The 27,946-nt window shown below is 34.2% G+C and overlaps 1 protein-coding gene across 1 annotated transcript in view; it reads left to right on the forward strand.

The window, feature by feature from the left end:
• Nucleotides 1-25,763, forward strand: part of LOC129222994 (DNA-binding protein RFX2-like) — a 62,546-nt gene extending 36,783 nt beyond the window's left edge. Inside the window, exons 10-17 of the mRNA XM_054857558.1 lie at nt 519-783; nt 5,344-5,438; nt 16,356-16,501; nt 17,802-17,899; nt 18,066-18,215; nt 21,482-21,690; nt 24,036-24,189; nt 25,464-25,763. Coding sequence (XP_054713533.1) covers nt 519-783; nt 5,344-5,438; nt 16,356-16,501; nt 17,802-17,899; nt 18,066-18,215; nt 21,482-21,690; nt 24,036-24,189; nt 25,464-25,763 — 1,417 coding nt within the window. The remainder of the gene's footprint in view (nt 1-518; nt 784-5,343; nt 5,439-16,355; nt 16,502-17,801; nt 17,900-18,065; nt 18,216-21,481; nt 21,691-24,035; nt 24,190-25,463) is intronic.
• Nucleotides 25,764-27,946: the final 2,183 nt, after the last annotated feature.

A 27,946-nucleotide genomic window follows, 5' to 3' on the forward strand; every position in this document is an offset into this window, starting at 1 on the left:
CCTTCAACCTCCATTATATTTAACGTTTTAGCTGGGTAGTACCAGGGACCTCCTGTCATGTATTCGCGAACCGCCTGCGGTCCGCGGACCACAGTTTGAGAAACTCTGCTCTAAATGACCTGTTGCTTATGCTAAACAATATCTCTGTATCCCTCCAGGTAGAAATGAATCAGTCGACTAAGTGTAGACACTTTGGGATTCTATAATAATAAATGAAATTATAAAAATTAGTGTTAAATTCAGAGATAATACTCATAGAGTAATTAATATATTAGTTAAATTTATGGTGTCCTAGTATGTGCCCAAGTATGCTGCTGTTCAACAACCAGAGTCCAAAGGAACTCTCACTCATCCAAAAGCCTATTAATTTAACTGTGTAACAAAGTATATTTTCACTAAAAGGTTGTACGAAGAAGATTTACTTTGATATTGTCAGTAAATTTCTTCATTACACATTTCATTTGCTCTGTTGATTGTTTTCTTTTCTAGTTATATTCAGTTTATGTCTGATTTTGCAGTCGCTTCAAGTCCAACTTGCCAGCAAAATCCGAAAGCAATGACGAAAGCAGCACATCGAGCACATCGGGAGTAGCTAGTCAGACTGAGAGTGCTCCTTCTCAGCCACCACCACTTCCTCAACATCAACATCAGCAGTATCTGGGCGACGCATCCACAGCCATCCCTAATTTTATCGACATTGACACTCGAAACTTCCCATTGCCTGAAGGAATAACTATAGATCATCTTGAAGCATTTAAACTATTATACAGAGAGCATTGTGAGGTAATTCGTTCATTTATTATTGAGATAGATTACCGTGTATGCTGATGCAAGAACAAATTAGATTAATTTTTTAAAAAATGTTTGTCACTAATTCCGAAGTAGTTTTTAATGAAAATTGATGCAAGTAAATAGTGATTTTAATGCTTATGAAGTCATTAGTTGATATTTCAAGCATATTTGTCTTCATTTTCTGCACATGAATGTGTTACGGAAGTCTGGAATCGATGTTAATATAATCCAGGGCTCCCCCCCCCCCTCACTTTTGCCCCTAAAAGTCGCTTTTTTGCTTCAAGTCCCTTAAGTTCCCTTCAAAATCTGCTCCCTTTTTCCTCCTTTTCCTTTAAAATTTCAGTTTCATTTTGAATTTTCCCTGTAACCTCTCTTATCCATTTGCATGTTTCCCCCTTAAAAAATAGGAATGTGTTGTTCACACTATCACAGTAATTTGTAAAATTTATGTCACATGTAGGCTCGGCAGCTAGGATTCGAAACTATTCATTAGGTGTCATGAATTCATTCAACATAGTTTCTTATTCTATGCAAAAGTAATTTTAATTTAAAAAAAAATTCAGCTGATTAACTGGTAAAAATTTGCTAATTATAAATAATCGACAGGGTGGAGGATTACTGATTTGCCAATTGATCAGTGCCCTAAGTTAACCTTTAAAAATTGAGATAAAGATTCCTTTTCTCCCTAGAGACAAACTAAAAATCTGTTGAGTGCTGTGGCCAATACATGTATTGTATAGTTGAAATACAATTGAATAGTGGACTCAAAAAGGAAAATTTGGGAAATGTGATAACTGGTAGGGCTCGACCGATGGCATTTTTTGGCCGATGGGCCGATGCCGATTGTTGGCCGATTGTTCAAAGATGGCCGATGGCCGATGGCCGATTGTTTTCCTCCAAATGGCCGATTGCCGATGGCCGATGGCCGATGCCGTTGGCCGATGGCAAAAAAAAAAAAAAAAAATCTAACAGAAATAAATTGATGAGATTGTCAGGGATTTAAAGGATCATTGATTCATTTCACTTTACTTCCTTTCTACGAATAAAGAATTGTAATCACAAAAAAAAAAAAAAAGAAAAGATCAGATTTCGACCTAAATTTTTATTTTACGATCACCCAATTTAAACTTCACAAGTTTTTTCGGCACATCTGTACATGCGTATGTACCTAAGAACATATAGATTACCGAAATATCTATTTTGAACGCCTCCTTAGTTAATTATCGCAAATTCTCTTGTGATGGCTTCATGCGTGTAAACTTGCGTCACTCAAAAACGTTATGAAATAGTAAGTTGAAAGCTCATACGTACGTAGTATCATCTAAAAGTTCGAGGACAAGTTGTTTAAAACCTTACCCTGAATAGTTCACATTACCGAAGTACATCTATCTACAAAATACTCACCTTGAACGACTATGCACTTTTGCCAACGTTGATGTGACAAACAAATAATATAACGTTTCGTCGAGCTTAGCTCCGTGTGACTTTTACCTGTTCCCAGCAAAAAAAAAAAAAAAAAAAACATTTGCATGGACGCCGCTTTCTTCCGTCAGGAGAAAATAAAGCTGCATCACAGAAGGTAGCGAAAAATGGCTTCCAGGAGTGTTTCCAAGAGTTATATGAAAACTGGCAGAAGTACATAGTCTCTCAAGGTGCCCTTTTGAAGGTGGATGTGCTTAGGTAATGTGAACTATTTTGAGTAAGGTTTCATACAGCTTGTCTCCCAAACTTTTGGATCGTACTACGTACAATCTGAATAGGGTGTAGTTATGCTTCTCCATTTTTGACTGCTGTATGATGGAAGAGAAAGAACAACAGCAAAAAAATAAATAAATAAATAAATAAATAAAATAAAAATGAAGGAAGAAAAACAAAGAGGCTGTTTAATAACCAATTGACTTTTTTTTTTAAATTGAACACATAACCAAGATTTCAGTAATATTGTAATACTGTATGGATTTAGGTACACTAAACATCATTAAAAAACATTATGTTGTTTAATCATTCAAAAAAAAAAAAAAGAATAAAACTATGAAACCGTTAACAAATTACGCAATTAAAGTGGAAAGATTGCACGTAGACATTTTTTAATCATCAAATTAAACAAAAAAGGGAACAGATAAATTACAATATTAAATCATAATAGGAATATTTTTATACTTATTTAAAATTTATGAAAGGAAAAGTTTGCATTTTTCATAAAAGCTATAACCGTGACATAAATTTTGCGAAGAAAAAGCAATAGCCACGAAAAGAGCGAGGTTCTTAAAACGCAGCCACAATAAACAAACTCAATATTTACATCAAGTTAATAACTGAATACATATACTACTTGATCTGATGTTTTCACACGTAATATTGAACAATTTGATTGTTTAATCTTTTATGAAGCACTACAAACAAGTTCAAATTAAATTTTTCAATTTAACAATAATTTTCTGAAATTTTTAAAAATTGCATAATAGAAAATCCTAAGAAACTTTTCTATAACATATTATTAAAAATATGATGAAAACGAAAATAACTTATTCATTTATTTTATATATATATATATATATATATATATATATATATATATATATATATATATATATATATATATATAAAATTAGTTACTTACAACAGAAAAAAAAATCGATCGCTATTAATGATGCAAAAAAGATGGCGCATTACGAAATATAGGTGAAACAAGTATAAGAAATACGCAAGATGATATTTCTTGACCAAAATAAATAATCGCTAAATATTTAAGAAGTGCTTGAAACGACGAGGGTGGGTTGGGGGGGGGGGGGTCACCCTCTGATTTTGGAGTGACTCACAACTTTAAACTTCGGCCTCATTTTTTTAGAACAGAACCGCTACCACCAACGCCTCGGAAGAGTTTCTGAATCTACTTCAGCACTTTCGAATAAAAAATTCAAAAGTCCCTTTGGTTTCCGAATTATGTTTCCATTCAAAACGTCTTTAATCAATTTCTGACAGCAAAAGATAAAGTTTGAAAAAAAAAAATCTCTAATTTTATGAATGGTGTTAGTGTTAAACAACTCAGAAGTACAACTAGAGTTTAATTTCAGAAATTGTTCGATTTAGAGGAGGGGCACGCAAGTGTTCTCGGAAATACAAAAAATAATCGTAAAAAATAGAGTTCAAAATAATCATAAACATTGAGCCAGGAAAACCCTTTTAAAACTTGCACCCGAGTTTGTGTTGACGTGCAGTGGCGGATTTCAAATATAGCAAATGCTGCAATTGCGCGAGAGGCCCCATAACCATAGGGGAACCGTAGGAGTTACAAAAATGCTTATGATAAATGTTTTATAACTTCTGTGCTAGAGAAATAGGGCCCCAAAATGTATTTCAACGGGCCTCAAACTTGTAGCTCCGCCGAAGAAATACAGAAAAGACTGCATTACTGTGATTCATATTACAAATATCGAAAAATTAAAAATTACCGTGGAATCTAACAAAATGAAACAAAACCGGTTTCGCCATCTCATATTTGTTTCCATAGTCTCCAATTCGGCAATATATCACCGAATGATCGTCAGTCTGAGACGCTATATTAATTTAGCATTGAAATAAGTAATTAATAGCCACAAAAAATGAGTAAATAGGCTTTTTAGAACACCCGATCGAAAATAAAAAGTGAAGTTCACAACTGGAACGTACGCACACCCCACATGCGAAAATTTAGCCTTCTACAGTTTACCATTTTTGAGTTATGAATTATGAGAGATACGTACATCCAACCGCAAGAAACAACGCAACAAACTTATTTGGTACCTGAATGCTGTATAAAAAACTCTTTTCAGGGGTGACTAAAATAGAAATTCATACTGAAATTTAAGTAAACAATTTTATATGAAAACAGTAACTTCCTTTACTTTGTATTAAAAAGTAAAACAACAAAGGTCCTCTTTTTTTTTACAAAAACATCGGCCAATTCCATCGGCTTTTCGATGTTTTTTAAGGCCGATGGGCCGATGTTTCCTGGAAGTTAGCATCGGCCGCCGATGCATCGGCCTGGCCGATGCATCGGTCGAGTCCTAATAACTGGACTAATTATATAATATTTTGTTCATACTTACAATTGTCAAAATGGCCGTCTCATCAACCGAGATGAGTTGACTCTAGTGAAAACAACTTAAATGTGTTGTCTAAATATAAAACCTGGTTGTACCTCTAAATTAATTAGTATTTCAAATTAAGTATTATAAATTAAATTTTGATAGTTTGTCCAAAAACTTTTAAATGCATGATTTTGAAAAAAAAAAGCATAATTTTTTTTTTTTTTGTGTGTGTGTGTGTGTGTGTGTGTGTGTATGTTTCAAAGTTTTGTCATCTTACCCATTTCTGTCATTTCCAAGCACTTTAAGGTTACAAAGTTTGATTATATTTAATGCTTTATCCAATAAAAAAAAAGTTTAAAACTTGTTTACACATAGTACTATTTGCTTAAGTATCATAGTATCACAATTATTGTTTTCATTACAAATTTCAATTTGTTTTTATTATTATGAACTAAAATTGTCATTTGTATATTTTAAACAGGCTTTCTTAGATGCAGTAGTCAATTTGCAATTTACAATGGTAGAAACTCTATGGCAGTCTTTCTGGCGGACATATAATACTAATATAGGAAGAAGGTATGGTTTTCACGATTGATTTTTTAGAAATAATTTTTTCTTTTGTTGTTTGAAATTTACGTTGTGAATTAACTAGAAACTTTATCTGTAATTGTCATGATGCGCACGATTAATTTTGCAAAGTTATTCGAAAACCAAAAAGATAACGATTTTAGGCCGTGGAAGTGGAAGCATCGCAGCCGCGCATAACCTCAGACCAACGACTGCCTTGAATGCCACAGAACAAAATTTAAAAGAGACTTACCCGGGGGTTGTGTGTTTGTAGACGATAGTGAGCACAAAATTCATTACCATACATTCTTTATTCTATGTTAACTTCAGAGCAGACACGAAGACAGGCATTTGGCATGGTGATCACCAGAACATTTCTCACTTAGTAAAAAAAAACATATGCCAGGAATACAGACTTAAGAGTTCAAAAAATTGGAGCTGGGGTTTGTTGCTAAGTTCGTTAAAGATTAAAAAAACGGAGAGTTCTCTCGGGTGGTGGTGAAATAATCAATTTAAAATGGACGGAGGACGGACAGTTCACTATGAAGATGGTGGGGTGTAATTCAGGGATGGCTCATGGGTAAAGGTGTCCGTTGCAGGCCAATGTACGTTGAGACAAAAATGGCGCTGGCAGGTGATCTCTATGGTGACAATGTTGAGATCGTCACACGCTTAAAAATGAATCAGGGTACTTTCGAGGTAATTGCGGATCCATGCCGTCACCTCATGCTATGTTGATTATCGAAAGGGTAGTTACTTAAGGGAACGATTCAGGTGCACTCTGCGTGCCGCCATCGGACGCCATCATACAAACAGGTGATGGATCTTCTATGCTCTCATCTTCGGCTGCGACGAAGTATAACGGTCTTGATTATTATATTTTAAACATATATGAAAAAATAAGACTTTCACCTCATCTTGAGGTCTTAACCATATTGCGGAGAGCAACGGCCGTCCCCTGACGCCGTGCACACTTCCATCTCTTTCGCCATCATCGGAGAGAAAAAGGAGCAACGAGATGCACGTCCGGTTGCACTGGAAGCAGCAAGCAGAGTGAAGTGGGGTGGAAAAATGAATCGGCAAATGAGCGATCAGATCCGGGTACGCGGCGATGCGCGGGAACCAATGAGTGCGTTTGGCGCCCAAACAACGAAGGGAAGGGGACGCTACGCCATTTTAATGGCCGACAAGAAGATGCGAAAAATCGGATCGACGCTTGAAAAATTGACAAAAAGCGAAAGGATGGGAAAAGTGAATAAGTCACATATTTGATATCGTAAAGTGTGCGAAATTTAACGGGGGAACGCGGGGAAAACGTGGAATGCACAAGAAAATAAAAAAACAACAAAATGGGGGAAGAAAACGATTAAAATGACCGAAAACATGGGGAAAATGTAAATGGGTAAAAAATGTGATATGCATTATCACAGTAATGAATTACTGTAATGAAGTCGTAATTTTCGTTTGAACATGATTGCTGTAGTGCAGCAGTTCCCAACCTTTTCCCCCTTGCGAACCCCTCCCAAATCCGAAAGAAGTTGGCGAACCCCTTGAGCAGTAAGTAATAAATTACAAGCAAAAAAAAAAAAAAAAGCACACACATTTGATGCTGCTCCATAGTTTTTTACAAGAATGAAAACAAAAGTGCAAAACATAGACTTACAAATATTGCGACAAACTAAAATGATAGCTAAAAATATATATATATGCAAAACAAATTTGCCAAAAAATATACCCAGTGATTGTTCTTCAGTCAACTTTGAAAACTTTTTAAACCAGGATATTTGTGGAACAAAGAAGTTCAAAAATTTGGCTCAAATATCTGACAGTTTCAATCCTACCTTAGGTTCAGTATTCAATTTTTTTCAGTATTTATCTCTGTTTATTGTGAAAATCCTTCTTCACATAGAGACGTAGTCCTAAAGGTAATAAAAGTTAAAGTATCTTTTTCTGACACGGATACATTTATCTCTATCACCAAATAAATTAAAGAATTATCTTTAGACATACCTTTCAAAGAACTCTCAGATTAACTAAATGGTCTTTTCTCTTCGTTTAAAATTAGAAAAGTCTCTAAATATATGTTTTCTTGAAAAATACTATGGGTTTTGCTGTCTTATACACATATTACTGCCTACATTAATTGTTTGATTGCTGAAGAATTTTCTTATCCTTATGCTATAATTGAGGAATAAAATGCGTATGTTGAAACATAATTGAAACGCCTATAATTAATTCTAATTATTACACAAAAGTAATTTTTACCGAAACAAATATTTTTTTTCAGCTCACCTACTACAAGATGAAATTTCTGCATAAATTTCATTAATTCAAACTAAATTGCATGGTTGAATTCCATTGATATTTTTTACACCATTTTACTCTGCTTCACATTGCTAAGCTTTATCCTTGAAAATTTTCTGAAGTAATTCATTTTTGCATACTTCCTATGGTATTTTTGGACTACTAGCCATTCTCTTTTAGAAAAAAAGCTTGAAGCAAATTGTAGTTTATGCAGTGTGAAAATTATAGCGGCAAATAACAATGCAATAGTATTTCTATGTGTTTTCAGCACACTACAAAAGAGGTGCAGTAGCTCGTCGTTACACTCAAATGGTAAAGAAACTGAACTTCAAAAATTAATTAAAATTTATATGAGAGGCTCGCATATGCTCCATGTAATGTTCATAAAGTTTAATCAATTTATCTGATTAAAACCTACTGAGAAAACCAACCCTTTCATATTCTGTCATCTGAGGACATTGTATTCAAAAGTGAAGCTTTTTTTTTTTTTAAGCTATCATTCTCAATGACAGCAGAAAAGCCGTCGCTTTGACATAATAATTTAAGTGTAAAATATGTCAGCAAGTATGCTAACATTTCAATGCTAAGATTATTGAATGAGCGAAAGACAAATGAATAGCTGTCGGACAAAATCTGCTTGAAACCGCCTTAACAGTAAACTTCATCTCAAACAAGCATGTTAAATTCCGCCATCACAATATTATTTTCGCGAACCACCGGTTGGGAAACGCTGCTTTAGTGGAACCTGTGGACTAAAGGTCAAGATTTGCGGTCGCCACTCGCCACGTGGCGACTCAGTTTTCAAAATTGGCGACCCCAAAAAATTTCTGCAGTCGCCAACTTTTTTGGGGGTTATTTTAATTTAGATCCCAAGAAAAGAATTTCAATGCATCAGTACTATAAGGATTCACCGATAGAGACCGTACTCCGACTGAATGTTGTTTATTTTACAAAGCTTGCATGTTCTTTCTCACTGCCTGGCTGTATGTTGGTTATTTTACGATGCTTGAATGCTCCTCTTACGCCTTTTAGGCCATGTAATAAAAGCAAGAATACAGTGAATTAGGAAGCCATTTGCACAAGATTAGAGCGTTTGCTCCTTTGTCTTGACTCTTTGTTTCTCAAGTAATTAGCGTACTAGAATCATGATTTCAAAAAGAAATCATTGTATTTCAGATTATATTTCGGATTAATTTTGATTATTTCTTCAAAGTAATTACCTTTTCATGTTTTTAGTTTAGTTGCTCAAATGGTATATTAAATTCAAACTTTATTTTTTTACATCGTATTATACACCGCCTCCGATTATACGAAACTTTTTTTTCTTTAGGCCCATTTTAGAACCTGCAGATTATAGGCTGCCTGCGGATAATACATAGGAAAATACGGTTATTAAACGTGGTTCGTACGCTCCGAAAAACCTGGAATTGTCATGGAAAACGACATAGTTAAAACTGTCAGGGAAATTTCAAATTTTGCCCCCCCCCCCCAAAAAAATCCAATTTTTCTCAGGGAATTTTGTCCCTTGAGCTCTAATCTTCGTTTTTATCGATGTTTCCTGAAAAAAAAGTTTTGAACCAAAATGAAGCTGGCAATAAAATAAAAAAGGACCGCGGACGCCATTTTTGCCCCTCAATAGTTCCAAAGAAAAAAATTCCTAAGGTGAACAGGAATTATGCACAAATTTAGCGGGAGAAGAACATTTTCCTGCATCTAAAGCACAAGCCTGCGGATGGTAGGGTCAATTGGGAAAATTGTTTTTTAATCAGTCTTTTCAGCTACGAATGAAACGTAGTCGCCATATTTGGTCATTGATAAGATGGAAGTAGACACGATGCTTAAATGCCTAACTTTCCAAAAACAAAGCAGAATTGGATGTTTGCTTTAACTGCAAACTAATGAAAAAAAAAACGCGAAATGTGCTGCAATTTGTTTTTTCTTTTTTTTAATTTATTTTAAATATGTAATTTTTTTGAGAAATGAAAAATTTTGTTCTTAACATTTAACCTTATCCTCATTGCCTTGGACGCAAATGTGCTAAAAACTTTTCAACTGAATTGTAGTTTCACGAAGATTTATTATTTTTAAATTGTTTTCACGCTACAAATTAAAAAAATTATTTCTTAATTTTTGTCGTCGCCGCCATATTTGGTCATTCCGAAGATGGCAGTACACAAGACTTTTTAAGAGCCTAAGTTTCCGAAAATGGCATTGGATGCTTATTGCAGTGCAAACTATTGATAACAACGAAAAATATGCCCTTTTTCCTGGGTAATTCGTAATTATTTTCTGGAAAAATGCGAAATTTTATCTTCAGAACATTTTTTTTTTATTCTAATTGATTTAGATGCTTATGTGCTAAAAACTGACTATTTTGTCTTAATTGTAGTTTTTTAAGGATTAATTATTGACCTGTTTCTGAAACTTTAAATCTTGTTCTGAAAGTATGAAAATATTTTGCAAATTTTAACTCTTTAAAAGTGAAAAAAAAAAAAACATATTGTATGTTTTTTTACATAAACCCTCGAAGGTCGTTCCGATTCTATTTGTTTCCCAATTAACTCAAACAGCCTTTATTCTGAAAAAATCGTCAAAATAGGAAGACAAATTATTTAATTTAAAAATTGAAAAGGCAACTTGTTTTGACCCCCCCCCCTTTACGCCCTGTTTTATCATTCCTTTGCCATAATCAATGTTCCATGTTGTCCCATAAATCCTGTATTTCATTAAAAATCCTATACATCATTAAAAATAGAAAGAAAAAAACTATATTACTCTATTTCTATAAGTTATATCTTATATTTCTGCTGTGATGTGGACGCTAATACTCGCATTCGGTTAGGAATACATTCCATTGAAAATTGTTTAAACAACGGGGGCTAGTTTCTATTTATTCGAATAACTGTTGTAATTTTTTAATCTTCAATCGCATCAGATTAAAATAAGAGCCAAATAGCCAGTCCTTTGATCGTTTTCCCTTCATAGTCCTCCTAACATAGAGATGCTGCGTATGGAACGTAGTCGCCATGTTTGGTCATCCCCTTAGTTCAAATAATGCAAAAAGATTTTTTTTTGGAAATATATTCTTGGTAAATGCCAAATTGTATATTACTGGAGGAGGTTTGTAGTTAATTATTTTTATGCCAAAAAGAAAAAAAAAACCATTAATCTTAATTATTGAAAAAATTCAAATCATATGTTTATCCAATATTTTTTCAATTCCCTTCGTGCTAATTTTCTTACAGTTAATTCTTTTCATTAAACTAGTTACCTAAAAGGTGCATGTTGATTTTTACTACCATGGTGTTTGCAATGATTTACAAAAAGATTTTAAAGGAATTTGTTGTTGTTTTTATGGGAAATACTTTTTTTTTCCACTGTGGGACCATGGTACTGTGTACACTACTTTATTTTTGGTTTAATGATTTTTTTTCCTTATGAAACTTTAAAATGGGTGGAATGAATCATTTGCTTCAGGAGCTCCCAACCTTCACCCAAAGCCTCTTATATTTCCATGATTAATATAATTTATATTTCTTGTTAGCATTCCTTTAGCATCACTTTCATAATATTTGTTTCAAAAAATACAAATTGAAATCCTCCCCCCCCCCCCATTCTTGTACTAGAGCGCTGTTTTCAAAACCCGGTAAAACTGGTGGCCACCAAGTTTTTTGAGTCTAGTGGCCATTGGCCACTTGAAAATTTTCTGAATCTTGAGGTTGTGGACAGCTAAATGTAAACTAATTTCTCTACATTCTGCCCCCTCCCCCATTTGTCATCAAAGTAAATGTATAAAATTTGCTTTCTAATTAACAATATCTGAACTTTTAAGTTTTTCTTAAGCAAAACATGTCATGTACTGGACCCTCTAGTAGGGCCCTTGAGAGCCAAGTGGACCCCTTGTTAATTTAATCACCTTCCTTCCCTCACAAAATTTAAAATTTGTGCAACTACTCTGATTCCGAGCCGTACCCCCCAAAGTGCCGGGCCCCTAATTTCCCATTAGAATCACATTAGTACAGTAAAATTAGGCCAAAAAATGGCCAAACCCAAACATCCAAAAAAAAAAAAGTGAAACCTGTTGCAAATTACTTCTTACCCTTCCAGCAAGAAGGGGTAAAAAGTCCCAGCACTTTGCGCGTCGGGTTTTGGGGGGAAGGGGGGGAGACGAAATAATCCTCTATTTAAATAAAAATAATTTCTATTACTTAAAAAAAATTCTGAAACCTCGCAGAAACCACTCTATAATAGTAAAACAATAAACTCTCTCATAAAAAAATTCTAATTAACCGGGGTGTACAGGCGGGGGGGGGGGGGGAATGGGGGAGGGGTCCATGGAGCAGCTTTGCGTCATTGGAATTTTTAAGGCAGTTTTTTCAAGGGGTATTTCTTTCTTTACTGAGGACTTTTATTCTTGATGGGTACTCCGTCACACTTAAGGGGTGCGCCATCGCTTTAAGGGGGGGGGGGGGGACCCTGAATTTACATTCCAAAATCACAGTGAGTGCACATTTGCAGTGAAGTTCACGAAAAAATTTCCCTGACTTAAACTTTTCTGAAGAACAAAATGCCTCACAATGATATGGTAATGTCAGAATAATAATTCTAAAAGATCTAAGCGAGCTCAGTAACCAAATTATTTGTGACTGGAGTTATTAAACTGTTTAGAGCGCTGGAAAAAAAAATTCCTGTGCAGCATAAAAAAAGTCCAAATTGACCAAAGTTTCCCTACTTCTTCTTGATTAACTTACTTCAACTTTTCTACAATCTTTTGCCATCACCGTAAGGGTGGGACAAAACGGAATTGCCAATAGTGAGACGGGCAATGCTGAAATTCTGCACCCTCTAAGTCGGTGGGGGTTCTCATTTGCAAAAACCAAGCTACCTCTCTTTTACGCAGCTGGTTATGTGAATTATGCTAAATATGCGGACATATACTTGCAACTCTATCTGAAACTTTTGAGTACATTATGCAATAAAAAAAATTTGATCATATCAAACATCAGCTATCCATCGATCTAACGCAGTGACAAATTCAGGTGGTCTAGAACCTGTAGTGATTCAACGATAGAACAAGTCTTGATGAGAGCAATGAGCAATACATCAATAGAATGCTAAATATTTACACCTTTTTGTCTCTCAAGTTTGGAAATCTCAATCCGTTTCTAAAGCCCAAGAAGTTTCTTCCCTCTCAAGTTGGTATGGGTATTGCTCGCTGATGATAAGGTGAGTTGCGATAAGACCTTTAACGTTCGGGTAGTAACATCAAATCATATTGAAGTCAAACAATTTTGTGGCATTTCTTTGTAAAGGAGGTAAGCAGTTATGTCTTTAGCTTCTGTTACGAGAGTAGTTACTATCTGTAAAGATGTGTAAGCCCAAACCATCTTTTACACCGAATGGTATGAACAGTAAAGATGGAATAACAAATTGCTAAAAACTTCTGGTACGAGTTATGCGCTGATCCTCCATCAGTATTCGATGAATCTGGTTTCAGAAGGAAAGAAATCCTGTATCGTTAAAGTACTATTATCTGAAGCAAAAGATTCATCCAAAATCACAGAACGAACAGCTGGTGTCATATATGAGGCAGTGAGAAGCAAAGGGATGTAAGTGGACATTTTCAAGTTTTGAATAAAACGCGTTTAAAGATAAGATCCTAGGTAAACTTTCATTGATTTTTTTTTCTAAATCATGCTGTATAGAAGCAACTACCAGGTCTACTAGGACCATTTCTTGCCCCAAGATATAGGAGAGGTTCACTAACCATTTGTACTGGTTATCTCCAAATTTTTAATTTTGCCCTTTGCTTCTCACTGCCTCATATGTAATAGAAGGAAGATACCCGCTTGAACATATTTTTGGTAATGATATGTAAGTTTCAAGGAAATATGCCAGCAATGCAGCGTGTAGGTCACTTGTAAGTATGGGAAAGCTAGTGTCATTTTTGATGGGTGTAAAGAAAGCACCACAGAAATATAAATGAAGTCCTATTACAACAGCCAAGCCTTCTGCTCTAGAAGACTTTCTGCGTCTCAAATCTTGTGCTTGCTCTGAGGGGTTCATTGGATATACTGAATGTTTGAAAAGTCTGAAAGTAGACTGAAGTGCTCAATTATATGCACAAACTGTGTTATACATAGCTGCAACAATAACGATTTTGTTGAGGATCTAGATTCCAAAAAACATCTTGATAACGAAGACTTTTTGTTACAAGCTTAGGAGAAATCATTTGAAAGCAAAAAACAGTTCAGCGTTATTTTTCTGGCCATTTAATCAAATGTGCACCATCAGAGGGGGGGGGGAGGATAATATTTTAGTACATAATTTCGTTTTGGGACGTGAGCTACTGTTCTTATGGGGTGGACAGTCCTGATTTATGCATTTTAGATTTGCATGAAATATTACTTGTACTTGAAATAAAAGGTGGGGGGGGGGGGTGAGGACAGGGTTCGTACGGGTCATGGAAATCCTGGAAAGTCATGGAAAAAGAATAAGCAAATTTCAGACCTGGAAAAGTCATGGAAAATTGAAATTTTCATTCAAAGTCATGAAAATTTATTTAAAGTCATGGAAAAATATCCTGGGCAAAAAGAAAGTAACAGTAGATAAAACAGCATTAGAAATCTTGAGTGATTCAACAGTATTGCACATAAAAGCTATTAAAGCTGAAAATTTAAACGATTCCAAAAATAAATCTGAGTTTTTAAAATCTCATTGCATCCACTTCTATAGCAGCCGCACATCTTTTTTTTTTTGTTTTGTTTTTTGTTTTCGCAATGAGATTTTACTGCTTGGACATCACTCATTTTGAATTTACCATTATTTTCAACACTTCATATATTTTATATATTTTATGTTCTGTATTAACGATCTTGCACGGTCTTGATTTTGCCGCGCCCACTCAAAAAACACAAGCCAATTGCATCCAAGTTCCTTTCCATCACTCGTAGAAACTTTATTATTAAATTTTTGCTTGTTTATCTCAATTTGTCGAAGGTTTTAGAAAATTAAGATCTTAATTCAGACGACAGAACACAGAAATAGGGGACCTGAACACTCGAAAAAAGAGTAGTGCCCAACAAGCGACCCGTAAAACTAATTCATGTGTCCCCCTGCTATGCTCAATGTCGGGAATCAAACACTATGTTCTGGAAATTCTGAATCTCTTAATTTATATGCATTTGAAAATGCGCAAATTAGTAAACAAGTACAAGAATCAGAAGATCTATTCACTACTAAATGTTTTTTTTTAATATAAATATCTGGTTTAGAAACATTAATTTACTAAAGAATGTGACTTTATACTTTAAAGCACCAAAATACTGTCAAGTTATGTAGATAATTAAATACACTCTTAACACTAAAAGGCAACTTTTGAAGCTAATTTATTGAAACTTAGTAATGACTCATTCAACCTTTTTCCCATTTATTATCATTCTGCCCGTTAATTTAAAAAAAACAATATTAGACATTCAAGCATCGTTACATTCCATTCACTGTCTTTTTGCTTTACTTAAATTTATAAGAAGAAGACAAATAAGAATAGTTTAATTTTTTAGGTGTACACTCACACATATTTTTTCAATCATAAGTAAGTGCTTCGATGAGGTAGTGGCATTCAGGTAGCAGTTTTGCTAATTCTCATTTCCCAAAAAAAAAAAAAAAAAAAAAAACAGGAAAAGTTTGATATTAAATAGTACTATTCTCTTCATGTAACAAGGTCATGAAAATTTTTATGAAGTCATGAAAAAGTTTTGGAAAAGTCATGGAATTTTTTCATCCAAATAGAGTATGAACCCTGTGAGGATTTATTTTATTTGGCAGAGGGGGGGGGGGGTGTTGTAGCTTTGAGAGGAGGTGCACCATCGCTCTTGGAAAATGGACACACTTGATTTCTAACAATTTTCTTAGCATAAAATAATGTTTCCATATGAAATGTATGGAGGGGGGTTCGGGGGTACTGCTTCGCTTTACGGGGATAGGGGGGCTCTGTAGCATTTGTGGGTTTTGTCATCCCTCTTGGGGGTCAAATACCTTTAATTTTATGCTTTTAAATTTAGTATAACATAATATTCTCACTTTAAATTTATTCTAAAAATTCTGAAAAAATACTCAAAACTGCAATTTTTAGATGCCCCCCATTCCAAAACCCGACGCACAATGGGGTGGGACTTTTTACCTGTTCTTATTGGGAGGGTAATAAACAATTTGCACCAGGTTTAGCTTTTTTTTTTTTGGATGTTTGGGTCCGACCCCTATTTTTACTGTACTACATGGCTTCTCCTTGTCCCTTTTCTCTGAAGCATAATAAATTTCATAAAATCTAAAAAGTTAATCAAAAATAATTTTTTTAAACCAAGAAAACTTGCCCTTACTTTTAGCATATTTTTTCAGTTTTGGAAAAAAAAATTTTAAAAGAAAAGATAAACAACAAAAATTTTGCATTTCAGGATTTTTTTTTTCTGTTACCACTCCCCTTTTACTTTTCAAAATTTCTTTTTTCTGCCTTTTTCTTTGTGTGTTTCTTAAAATGTGTTCAATTCTTCTACTATTGTGCTTGATAGATGCATGTTCATATCTATTAAAAGCTCTCTTTATTGACTTTTACTTTATTTATAGGGAACATGAGAAGATTCTAAGCAAAAGCAGATTCTTTCAGTTGTGTAAACATGAACCTGTTCTGCATTTCATGCGAAAATCAGATTATCAATTTTATCAAAACTTAGTTGATGTTCTCATACCAGACGTTTTACGTCCAATTCCAAGTAAGTGATATTTTAGGTACTTCACTTCCATATTGGATTGCAGATTGGAAAAAATATTTATAAGCACTAGAAGTACATCATGGCTTTAAGTTTTTGTCTGATTTTATTTTTATAAACCTGCGTTCATATTTCATTATTTAGCAAAATAATATCGCTGACATACAAAAATTATTTTACTTTTAGTTTCAGAAAACTTCAAGGATTGTTAGGGCATAAGTCATGGCAACAATTTTTTTCCTTGTACATAGGTCAACCGATCACAAATGTATATGTGTTGTGTGGAAGTCTTCATAGTGTGTATGCAGAATAACAGATGGCTCAGTGATAGTTGGTAGTAGCATAGCAAGGGCTGTGAAATCAGTCAGTTGGTGTGTCGTATGCAAGACCACAAGAAACAGAGTGTGTACAGCAGCTACTCCGATGTTGGGGATGGGAAGAATTGGGGGCACACACAGTGCTCGCCCTGTACTTCGATATCATTTCCAAGATCAAGGAACTAATGCGTAGTAGATGGTTTGCAGCACAAGGAGACATTGCTAATGCTGTGCGCCAACATCTGACCCGATCACACACATGGTGCGGCAAATGATGCAGCTGATAGTATTCAGCGCCTACCACATTGTTGGCAGATTGTGGTGACAGTAGCAGGGGACTACATTGAGGTTCCTTAGGCCCAGGTTTGTCATGTCAACTTTATGTGTACTGTGTTTTCATTCTTTTTGCACCATTAAAGCCATATTGCCCTGAATATTACTGTAGTAAATTAGTGTGTTACAATTTTTCAGTGCTATTCATTGTCCACATATGTAGTTAACACCTTGTCCTTTCATCTGTATGTGTCATATTTTCCCTCTGGTCTGGTGTCTTTAAGGAAAAAAATAGCTGCCATGGCTTTTGCCACAACCCTTGTACATAAATCATTTTGTTTGGAAACTTTCTTGGAAGAAAAATCCTTTCTATTTTGCATATTGAAAACTGTCAAGCTCTTATCCCCCATACCCTGCTTTTCTATCGTTAGATCTCTCTAAAAATTAATAAGCAAACAAACTAAAAAACTATTGGACACTCCCATTATTTAAGTTTAACACGGCAGAAATGGTTTTAACTGCAAAATCAGTTTTGGACTAAGTCAATGCAGATTTTGTGTCAGTGAATTTATGGCACTCCACTGTATTATAATTATACAAGTTTTTTATTTTTTGAATTAAAGTGTTATGGTAATGAAACTGATTAAAAATTACTTAGTTATCATTAAATGTAACATTCCAAATTATTACTAAATGATTGTAACACTTTTTAGGCTCCTTGACCCAAGCCATTAGAAATTTTGCAAAGTGCTTAGAATCCTGGCTTTCATCTGCCATGTCTGGCTGCCCAGAAGAAGTGGTTAAAGTTAAAGTAAGTTCTTATATCTGTTAACTAACAAGGTATGATTGAAGTTCTGACTGAATATACATAACTTGTATGGTAACTTTTATCTTAGATGCACATAATAAGTTGCTGTTCATTAATTCTTAATTGATTTAATTCTTCTTCTTTCTGACTTCTCTTATTATCTACCCAGGTGAGTGCAGTAAGTGCCTTTGCCCAGACCCTGCGGCGCTATACTTCGCTGAACCATCTGGCGCAGGCAGCCCGAGCCGTCCTTCAAAATTCTTCACAAATAAGCCAAATGATGGCTGATCTTAATCGGGTTGACTTTCACAATGTTCAAGTAATTGTGACTTTTTATTTATTTTTAAAAGGATGGAGCAAAGGGAGAAAAAATGTTATTATTCACTAATAGTTGAATGCAATTAAAAGGAACAAAATACTAATCCCCAATGAGAACCATCAACTGCTTTTTTTTTAACCTGGGTTAGCTCTTTTTATTTTGATAACACTTTTTAATTACTAGCTTCTAAGACTGCTTTTTGTTTTGTTTGGAAGTTTTTCAAGAGCTTTTTATATTATTTGAACATTTTACAAGTTTTTCGTTTATCTGGAAATCCTGTTCCAGAAATTTCAATTCTTGGGTAATGAGTATTGTGGAATTTCATTACAGTGAAAACACATTAGAGAGTTAAATGAAATGTCTAGACTAATTCTTAAACATCCCAGAAACCAGTGTAAAATATGCAATCGATATTTTAAATTGATATATTAATCAATTGTTTGAATCATGGGCTAAAAATACTAGCTTTTAAAAATTATCATCATTTGTTTATTTGCATTAAGAAATTGGTAGCTACAATTTCATTATGAATGGCATTATTGACTGCAATTTTCCTTAAAAAATTAATATCTTAGAATGTGTTATTGTGTTTCCAGACTTTTCCCCTCTAATTTTCTGGACATTACAGCGCTTAAATTTCTTGCAATCGAAGTCTAGATCTCATGAATACTTATTCATAACTACATTGCTCACTGATACATTATTGTAAATGATACTTCCTTGACTAAAACTGTAGAAACATCTAGGATGTATTTTCTAAACAAAGTGAAAAGTTCGAAATCTGATTAAGAAAGAGCAGTCATTTCCAAAAATTATAAAAAAAGGACTTTTAGCAGGTGTAGAAAACATATATGTAGTAGTATTCATTATATCTGAATATTTAAAAAAGTGTTAAAATATATAATCAATATAATCAAATGCTCATCCATACAACATAAATTATTATTAAATACTAAGGTCTGGGAATTGATATAGTCAACCGACCATACAACAAATTCCTGTTATTTATTTATTTTTTAATAAGGTGTTGACACTCTTTGAGAGGAGTTAAGTGTTTATGTGTACAAATGCTATTCTTATAATGTTCTAGAAGAATATGGTTTATTGTCATGATTTATTTTCATATAAGCAGCTCAGTTTCTTGGTTTGAGAGCTAAGTTTCAGAATTTAACTTTGAGGGGGAAAAGTATGAAAATGGGAATACCATCAGCTGCAACGCCAAACTTATCACTTCCTTCTCATTGAAATAAGCAGTCAAAAAGCACTTGTGTTAAACCTGAAAATAGTTACTCATCTTTGGGTGACTAAATGTCTTACTTTGGTAAAATACTTGACCAGCCACATTTAATATAATTATTACTTCATTGATATACATACATATATATATATACACAGTCCAGTCACATTAATGTGACCCTCTGTCAAAAGCCAGAATAACCACCTTTCGCAGAGCGGACTGCTGTGAGACGTGCAGGAAGAGAGTCACTTAGGTCCCTGAAGGTGTTCTCTGGAATGTTGAGCCATGCCGACTTTAATGCCGTGGCCAGCTGCGCTAGATTACGCGGTGGAGGATCCATGGCGAGAACAACTCGATCGAGATGGTCCCACAGATGCTCGATTGGGTTTAAGTTAGGTGAGTTTGCTGACCAGGAGAGGACGGTAAACTCATCCTGGTGCTTTTTGAACCATGCACGTACACTGGCAGCTGTATGACACCTCGCATTGTCCTGCTGGAAGATGCCATCATCCTGAGGAAAAACAATGCGCATGTAGGGGTGGACATGGTCCGCAAGGACAGATGCGTACTTGTATTGATCCATCGTGCCTTCCACAATGATCAGTGAACCCAGAGAATGCCAGGAAAACATTCCCTAGACCATAATGCTCCCGCCTCCAGCTTGGACCGTTCCGGCAATGGTTGCAGGGTGGTTCCTTTCAGAGGTTTCACGCCTTATACGCCAACGTCCATCTGTCCAATGGAGCATAAAATGCGATTCATCTGAAAACGCTACCTGTTGCCACTCAGTGGACGTCCAGCTGCTGTACTGGCGTGCAAATTCTAGCCTTCGTCGTCGATGAACAGCAGTCAGCATGGGTGCACGAACCAGGCGTCTGCTTCGGAGGCCCAGACGCAGCAATGTTCGCTGAATAATAGTTTGGGAGACACTTTTGGTAGCCCCTTGGTTCATTTTGGTGGTCAGTTGCTCAACGGTAGCCCGTCTATCTGCCCAAACGCATCTCCGCAACCGTCGTTCGCCTCTGTCATCTATGGCCCGTGGTGCACCACATTTTCGACGTCGCTGATTTTGGACAGTTTCATTTTGCCATGCACGATACCTTTTTACCACAGCGGCGCGCAAACAGTTCACAAACTGAGCCGTTTTGGAAATGCTTCCACCCTTGGCCCGAAAGCCAATGATCATGCCCTTTTGGACTTTTGGGCCCCATTGCCCTTTTTTTTTCCGGATAAATCGCTTCGTTTCTGCATTACGCCTACGATTGAAATGTTTTCCGAAGCCCTCACACACTCTTTATATACGCTCAATTGCACTGTGCTGCCACCTGCCTTCTGTGATTGTTTATTTAACTCTGACGTGGAAAGTACGTGGTGGTCACATTAATGTGACTGGACTGTGTATTTTTCCAAACAAGTCGTTTCTATTTTGCAGCAATTTTTGTTTGATGTAAACACAAATCTCTAGTTCTCTCATAGTACAGTATAACTTTGATTTAATGTTAACCAATTAAATGATTTCCTCAATTTAGTGATATATTTTACTGGTCCAGATTTGACTGCATTGAATGTCTATGCTCCTCGATTTAACGATAACTTTTCCAGTCCCATGGCAATCATTAAATCGGGGTTATACTGTACTCCATACTGCTAACAGATACAAGAAGCCATTACTCGTTTCACTCTCCTACCCCACCCCCACAAGAACGAGCAAACGCGAATGAAACGCATTTAGGGGTGATTGAAAAAAGAAAGAAATGCAAATAAATGTAATTGCAGTTAGATCTTCTACACCAATAATTCCCATATGTTTTAATTTAAAAAAAAAGGTCATGAATGACTATTAGTGAATCCACTGGTGACTAACCAAAAAATTTTCAGATATACCTTATGTCATGAAATCATTATTTTCAATGAAAATCATCCAATGATGTTATTTTGCAAAGTCCATGCTTTCAAAAGTTTTATTTATTTATTTTATTATTATTTTTTTTAAATGCTTTGATTCTGAATTAATTTTGAATTTCCATAGGAACAAGCATCATGGGTTTGTCAGTGTGATGAAAGCACTGTTCAGCAGTTAGAACAAGATTTCAAGATAACTTTGCAGCAGCAGAATTCCCTTGAGCAATGGGCACAGTGGCTGGAAGGTGTAGTAGACTTGGTTTTGCAACCATATCAGGGCAAGCCAGATCTCCCCAAAGCAGCGCGGCAGTTCCTCCTAAAATGGTCATTTTACAGGTTAGTGAAGGGATTTCTCTCTCCTTTGTTGGGATTCATGGTTCTGAAAATTTTATTTATAAAGATATTTTTCATTATTGCAGCAAAATCAGCAGCCTTTTTCCACCTTAAAATAAAAAAACCTCTGTGTGATAAAAGTTAATGTAAGAATAAATAAAAACTGAGTGTATGTATCTATGGCCTAGTTATTTCTCCCCATCACAGTTAACTGACCATCAAACCAGGTATCGATAGATTTGTAATTTTCCCGTCTTTATGTTTGACTATTTAATATAATCCTCCGATAATGATTAGCCGAGATATCAATTAAAAACTATTAGTTATGACACTTAGATTTTGACATAAAATCTCTATTTTTCGAAGGTTTCCTCCATTCAAATTATTATTCAGTACTTCATCTCAACTTTCCATAATGATGCTTTTATTAAAATTTGTAGCAAGGAAAGAAATCATTGAGAAGAAAGATTTGTTGCCATTTTTTTCTTGAATATGAACAAATTAAATTCTGGTTTTTGTTTTGAAGCTTTTCCTGTAATCGGGGGATTTAAAATGTTTCCTTTTTGGTTATTTTTTTGCAATCTGCTGCAAAATTTTTCTGATTTTTTTGGTTAAGCCTGATAGTTGAACATCCGTCACTAGAAGTAACGTTTACGAGTATGTTTGAAGTAGACTGCAAAGCCAGGTGACACAGCTAGTGTAATGTAAAAATAAAAAATGAAAATAAAGGTAAAATTTAAAAAAAGGGCTAAGAAAATCTTTTTCTAAGATTAAATTTGCTTAGAGTGCAAAAGAGGGAAAACGAAAAAAGGAAATCAAATTTGTTGTTTGAAACAATTTTTTGCTCTCACACTACACATCCCTGGGGTGAAACTTGCAATAAAGGCAAAATCCGTTCCATAGTATCAAGATCAAAGGTTAAGAAAAGAGGACGTTGTCTTGAGTGTAGTCTGTAGGTAGAACTGCCTGCTTAGTTTTTTAAAACTTATTCTCTAATATTAGGTGTTGAAACGTTTCATTTTTGCTCTCCTCATGAAAATATTTTGTGAGAAGCAGTAGTAAGCTTTTAAAAAGATAAATATGTTTTTCTTATTCTTAACGTTGTCATTACAGTGAAATAAAAATAAAACTTCTTGTTAGAAGGCCCATTTGAAAACTCAGGTTGGCCACTCACTCTGGAAAGCAGGGAACTGTCAGAGAATTTTAAAATACCTCTGAAAAACCTGGAGAATACGATAGGCAATGTATTGGCTTTTACAGCGAACGTGGTCGCCTTTTTAGTTTGTTTTGAATAAATCTGCAGAACGAATTCTAAACGACAATCTTCATGATATTTTGAATTTTTCCTCATTAGTATATAGGGGATGAGGGGGGGGGGTTATATGTAAGCAATTTTTATTTAGAATACAAAGCATGAAAAACGCTTGTAGGGGCATCACTCATAGTTGTGTATGTATGTGTGCACATATAGATGTGCTGTATAATATATTGGTTTAATTATGTTTCAAAACCAAATTAAAATATCTGAAGTACTTTTTGTGGTGACTGAAATTTCAGTAATTTTGCTCTGGAAAACCTGGAAATCTCAGGGAATTTTTAGATTGTCTGCCACCCTGATACTTCAAAATATTGAATTCTCTCGAACTGTTTTTTTTTTATTAGTGGTATTAAATATTGTTTTTCTCCTATTGAGTTCTTAGTAAAGAGTTTACTCCCATATAAAATTTTAAATCTATGGTACATACTAAAATTTTGTGTTCTTTGTTTGAAATTTAACGTTGAGGAAGAATATTGTTTCAGCCTGGCCCGTTTATTCTAATTTTCCCAAGGGGGGGGGGGGCAAAGGTTATTTCTGGGTTGAATTACATTGTAGTCAATCTAAATTACATCCAAAAATAGCAACAACCATACCCTTTTATATAAAACATTAGTTTCTCAAAGAAGGAGGGAGGAGGGGGGCAATTAATCTCTCAAAATGATGGGCCTGGTTTCAGTAGTTTATAACTGATATATATTGTTAACCTTTAAGATGATTTTCATAAAATTGTATTCAAATTTAGAGAAACCCCAAAATAGTAGTGTTGTAGTGCAATTTATCAGATAATGCTTCATCGAGGTTTTACTGTAGTTCAAAGTTAAATTTTTAAACTATAGTTTCAATTTGTTTTAAGAAATGGAGTTCGTCATTATATTTTGTCCTTGTATTTAAACAACCATTTGCTTTTCCCCACAGTTCTATCGCTTCATATGTCTCATTTAGCTGTGTAGCTTCCTTATGGTGCCATTTTTATTCATTGTGATTTCTTTTTCTCAATATTATGATAGTTAAACGTTCCCTTTTTTTCCAGTTCCATGGTAATCCGTGACTTGACACTGAGGAGTGCTGCCAGCTTTGGATCCTTTCACCTGATTCGACTTTTGTATGACGAATATATGTTTTATCTCATTGAACACAGGGTAGCTAAGGCAATTGACGAAACACCCATTGCTGTTATGGGAGAGGTAAAATTTCTGTTACTGTTCAATGGTTCCCTCATACATTGTTCTTAATACTAATGATCCCTTAAAGTTCATCTCAATTCATATGATGCCATCTCTCTTTCAAAATTATGGTGCTACCTCCTTCAATGGAGGTTTAAATGTGCATAGCCAGCTACCAGTATTACGTTCAGCTGATTTATATGCTTCGGTTTTGTTGCATTTGAAAACTATGAAGATGACTAACTAACCAGTGAAACCTTTCATGTTCAACAGAAGGAATTCAAAAACCCAGATTTTTTTTTTTTTTTGTTTTGAATAACAGCAAAAAAAGTATTGAGATACTGTTTCTTTACTACTGATAGCAGTACAAAATCTTTCAAGTGATGTCTTACTTTAGAGGTATGAAAAAGTGTTAACCCTTTAAGTGACCGCTACATAAAATTCTGCTCGTAGATACATAGGCTATGTGATGTGATATTACGGCACAGCCGCTTCAAGGGTTAAGAATGTCATGCCATATCCACAAAAAGAAAAAAACTTTGAGAAATAATCTGTATGCAATTTACCACATTAAATAAGCTTTTTTTTCTTCTGATTTCAATGAAACAACATAACTGTGGTTTTGAATCCTATCCCCAGTGAGTTAAGATTATATATCCATGACAATTTGGACCAGAATTCAGTTGAGGAAGATAAGTCATTCAAAAACTGCACTCGTCTTTGAGTTATTAGTGCAAGGCTCTTACCAATTGAGCTAATGAACCTACATTTTGGGACGCTATACACTAAAGCAGCGTTTCCGTAAATTGTGTTCCGTGGAACCCCAGGTCATGGGAATCCCTCAAAGGTTTTGTGACGAGTTATTTACTAAAAAGGATGTGCTTAAACAATGGTTGGTAAATATATTGATAAAGTAGGAAATAAGTAGCTAGAGTCTGAGAAAGAAAAAAATTGCTATGTGACTAAAACTATTGAAGCCTTCCTGATATTCGCCAAGCAGTAAAACTAATAGGAAACCAAGATGTTTCAACATCCTATTAAAGTATTAACATCTTATTATCACATTAATGAATAATATTTGCAAGTGTTTTATAAATTTGCAATACATGTCATTTTCACTTATTTGTTATGGATTGTATTTATACACTGAAAATGGTTTCAAAAAGAATTTTTACCATTAACTTTTTGTAACCATCGCTATGTTACCAAGCTATTTTCTGTTATTTAGTCATTTTGAAAATGTGTTGATTTCCTTATTTTGTGAAATTTCTTATTTTTAAATGGTTTGATTTTAGTTTATTGGCCTTGGAACCAAAATGAGCACCCTAAGCAATGACCTTGTAATCAATTCAAAGAATGTTGGCCTCTGTGGCAACACCAATAAGAGTGGTTTGGAGAATGGGTCTCTGAGTGAGTCTAACTGCAGCAGCATCTCACAGGACATGTACAGCAGCAATGCTGCCATGACCAATGGCCTGAAAGAAGCTGCCACTCTGCAAGCAAGCCTCATTGGCCAACCACAAGTGCGATTCATGAGCGAGGCCAGCAACAGTGAGCCCATCCCACAGCATGGCAAGAAACTTAAGGTCGTTTGACATTCAGGAACCTCTGTTTGATCGCTTCTGAGGTAGCAAAAATGAGCTATGCATTTATTGTCACTTAAAGTTAGCTTTGACACCCGGTTGCTTGTGTTTTTCATAGTGTAAGGTACAGTGTGAAGGATTTTATATTTGGGATAAAAGATTCTATTGCAGAAACATATGCTTACTATTTTTTTTTTAGGGATTGCAGTCTATGATATTTTTATACTCTAGTAGTTTCTATTCAAAATCAGTTCATATTTGAATGCAGCCAACTTCATTTTAACCGAAGGAAACCTGACTTGATCTGTATTCTAAAGAAAATGTTCCATTTTAAAATTAATTTTTTGCTGAGATTATTTAAATATTGCACTCATACATTCTGAATCAATAATTGACATTTATCCAAAATATCACAAACAGGAGATTCAACTGCATCAAAAATTTTGCACATTCATATTTAGTTTGATTATACAATTTAGTTGTGTATGAAAAAGTAGGTGTATTACTGAAAACTGTTAAGGGTAAAATGTTAACAAAAGCAAAATGCATCTGTATTTTTATTATTTTGGCGAACTCAAGTTGTACTTGTAGTGTGCAACAACTCCATTTCTGACCCATAATTTGAATGATACATAAAAAAGTTTATATACTATTACAAAAGAAATACTTTAATTTTAACTTCTCCCTTTTTTAATGGAGACTCAATTTGTAACTCATACTTTATTAAAGCAAAAATTCTAAACTTATGTTTGACAAGTTCAAAGTTCTTACAAAATCATATTTGCTTTGTATAGTATTTTTTTTCATCTTTATCTTAGTTTAACCTAATTCAACTGCTATGCACATTGTTTAGTTTCTGAGCATAATAATGAAACATTCAGTAAAACAAAAATAAATAAATAAAATAATAATGATAATTTTATCAAAAAGTTAGTCATTGTTTTAATAGCACAATAAAATGCTTTTATGTTCTTTTCTTTAATTTTATAATTTTACATTGTAACTGCAATGTTTTTCTTTTTTTAATTTCAGCTATAATAATTGAACTCCCTTAAATCACAAAAGATAATAAAATACTCTCTTATATTGTTGCTCCGTTTGTCCTTCTAGTAAAAAAACGTATATATTTGTATTCTTTTCAGATGCTCATGGTTTAGCTCAATAACTTAACCTAGTATAATGTGAAATGTGTTTAAAAGGTGGGTTATTTTTCATCTTGATGCAATGGAACATTAATTAAGATCGCCAATTTTCGGTTGTAAATACTGTATTGATATGCACTCAAGACCCGACTTTTTTTTCTTATGTTACGAAATATAAAATCGCAGGGAACAAGTCTAATTGTTTGGGAATTCCAATGCAGACAGATCAGCCATAAATCAGCCTTTGATAATGTAAAAAAAAAAAATATTTCAAGAAAGTCATCTTCTAAATTATATTTTATTTAATTGTACAGAATTATACATATATATATTTAAATCTTTCTTTACTGAAGTGAAAAAAGTTTATTAAATGGAACTGTGCTACTAAATATTTTGGAAATTTTTAGTTCAATAGTAACTAAATATTTCTAATTTCAACAAGTTATCTAGTACATGAAACTAATTCAAAGATTTAGTTATTTTTTTGGATTGCAGTCCCTAAGTTTCATGATTTATCATCCAAAATATTATTTTGCCTGGTTTTTTTTTTTTTTTTTTGATAATTTTCTGCCTTTTTACAACTATGCTTTTTATTTTTCTATGCTTAAGATTGCCTTAAATTGTCTTTGAAAGCTAGTTTGGTTTAAGAAGTAAACTACTTTTAAATAAAAGCTATTTATTGAAAATTTCCATGGTGTGTAAAATAATGTGTGGAAATTGTCTTGCCAAAATGTGTTTATACATGTCTTTTGTCAGGAACTAATATTTTGAAATTGAAACATGTTTACATGTCTGCTGATAAATTTTAGTTACTAGATTTGTGATCTTTTAATCAGTCATTGAATGTTTCTATAGTCGGTAGAAATGTGATATTGTTTTTTATGTATTATTTTCCATTTTCCATGATTTGAGGGTGGCCAAAAATATTGGTTGCAAATGCTGCTTTGATTTTGTTTAAAGTTAATGCATCAGAATATGGTGTGTTAGATAACTTCACTACTACTCCAATTTTTATGAGTAATTGGGATTTTTGCTTCTGTTTGATCAAAAGAT

Source organism: Uloborus diversus, chromosome 5 (genome assembly GCF_026930045.1).
Source record: "Uloborus diversus isolate 005 chromosome 5, Udiv.v.3.1, whole genome shotgun sequence".
Lineage (NCBI taxonomy): Eukaryota > Metazoa > Arthropoda > Arachnida > Araneae > Uloboridae > Uloborus > Uloborus diversus.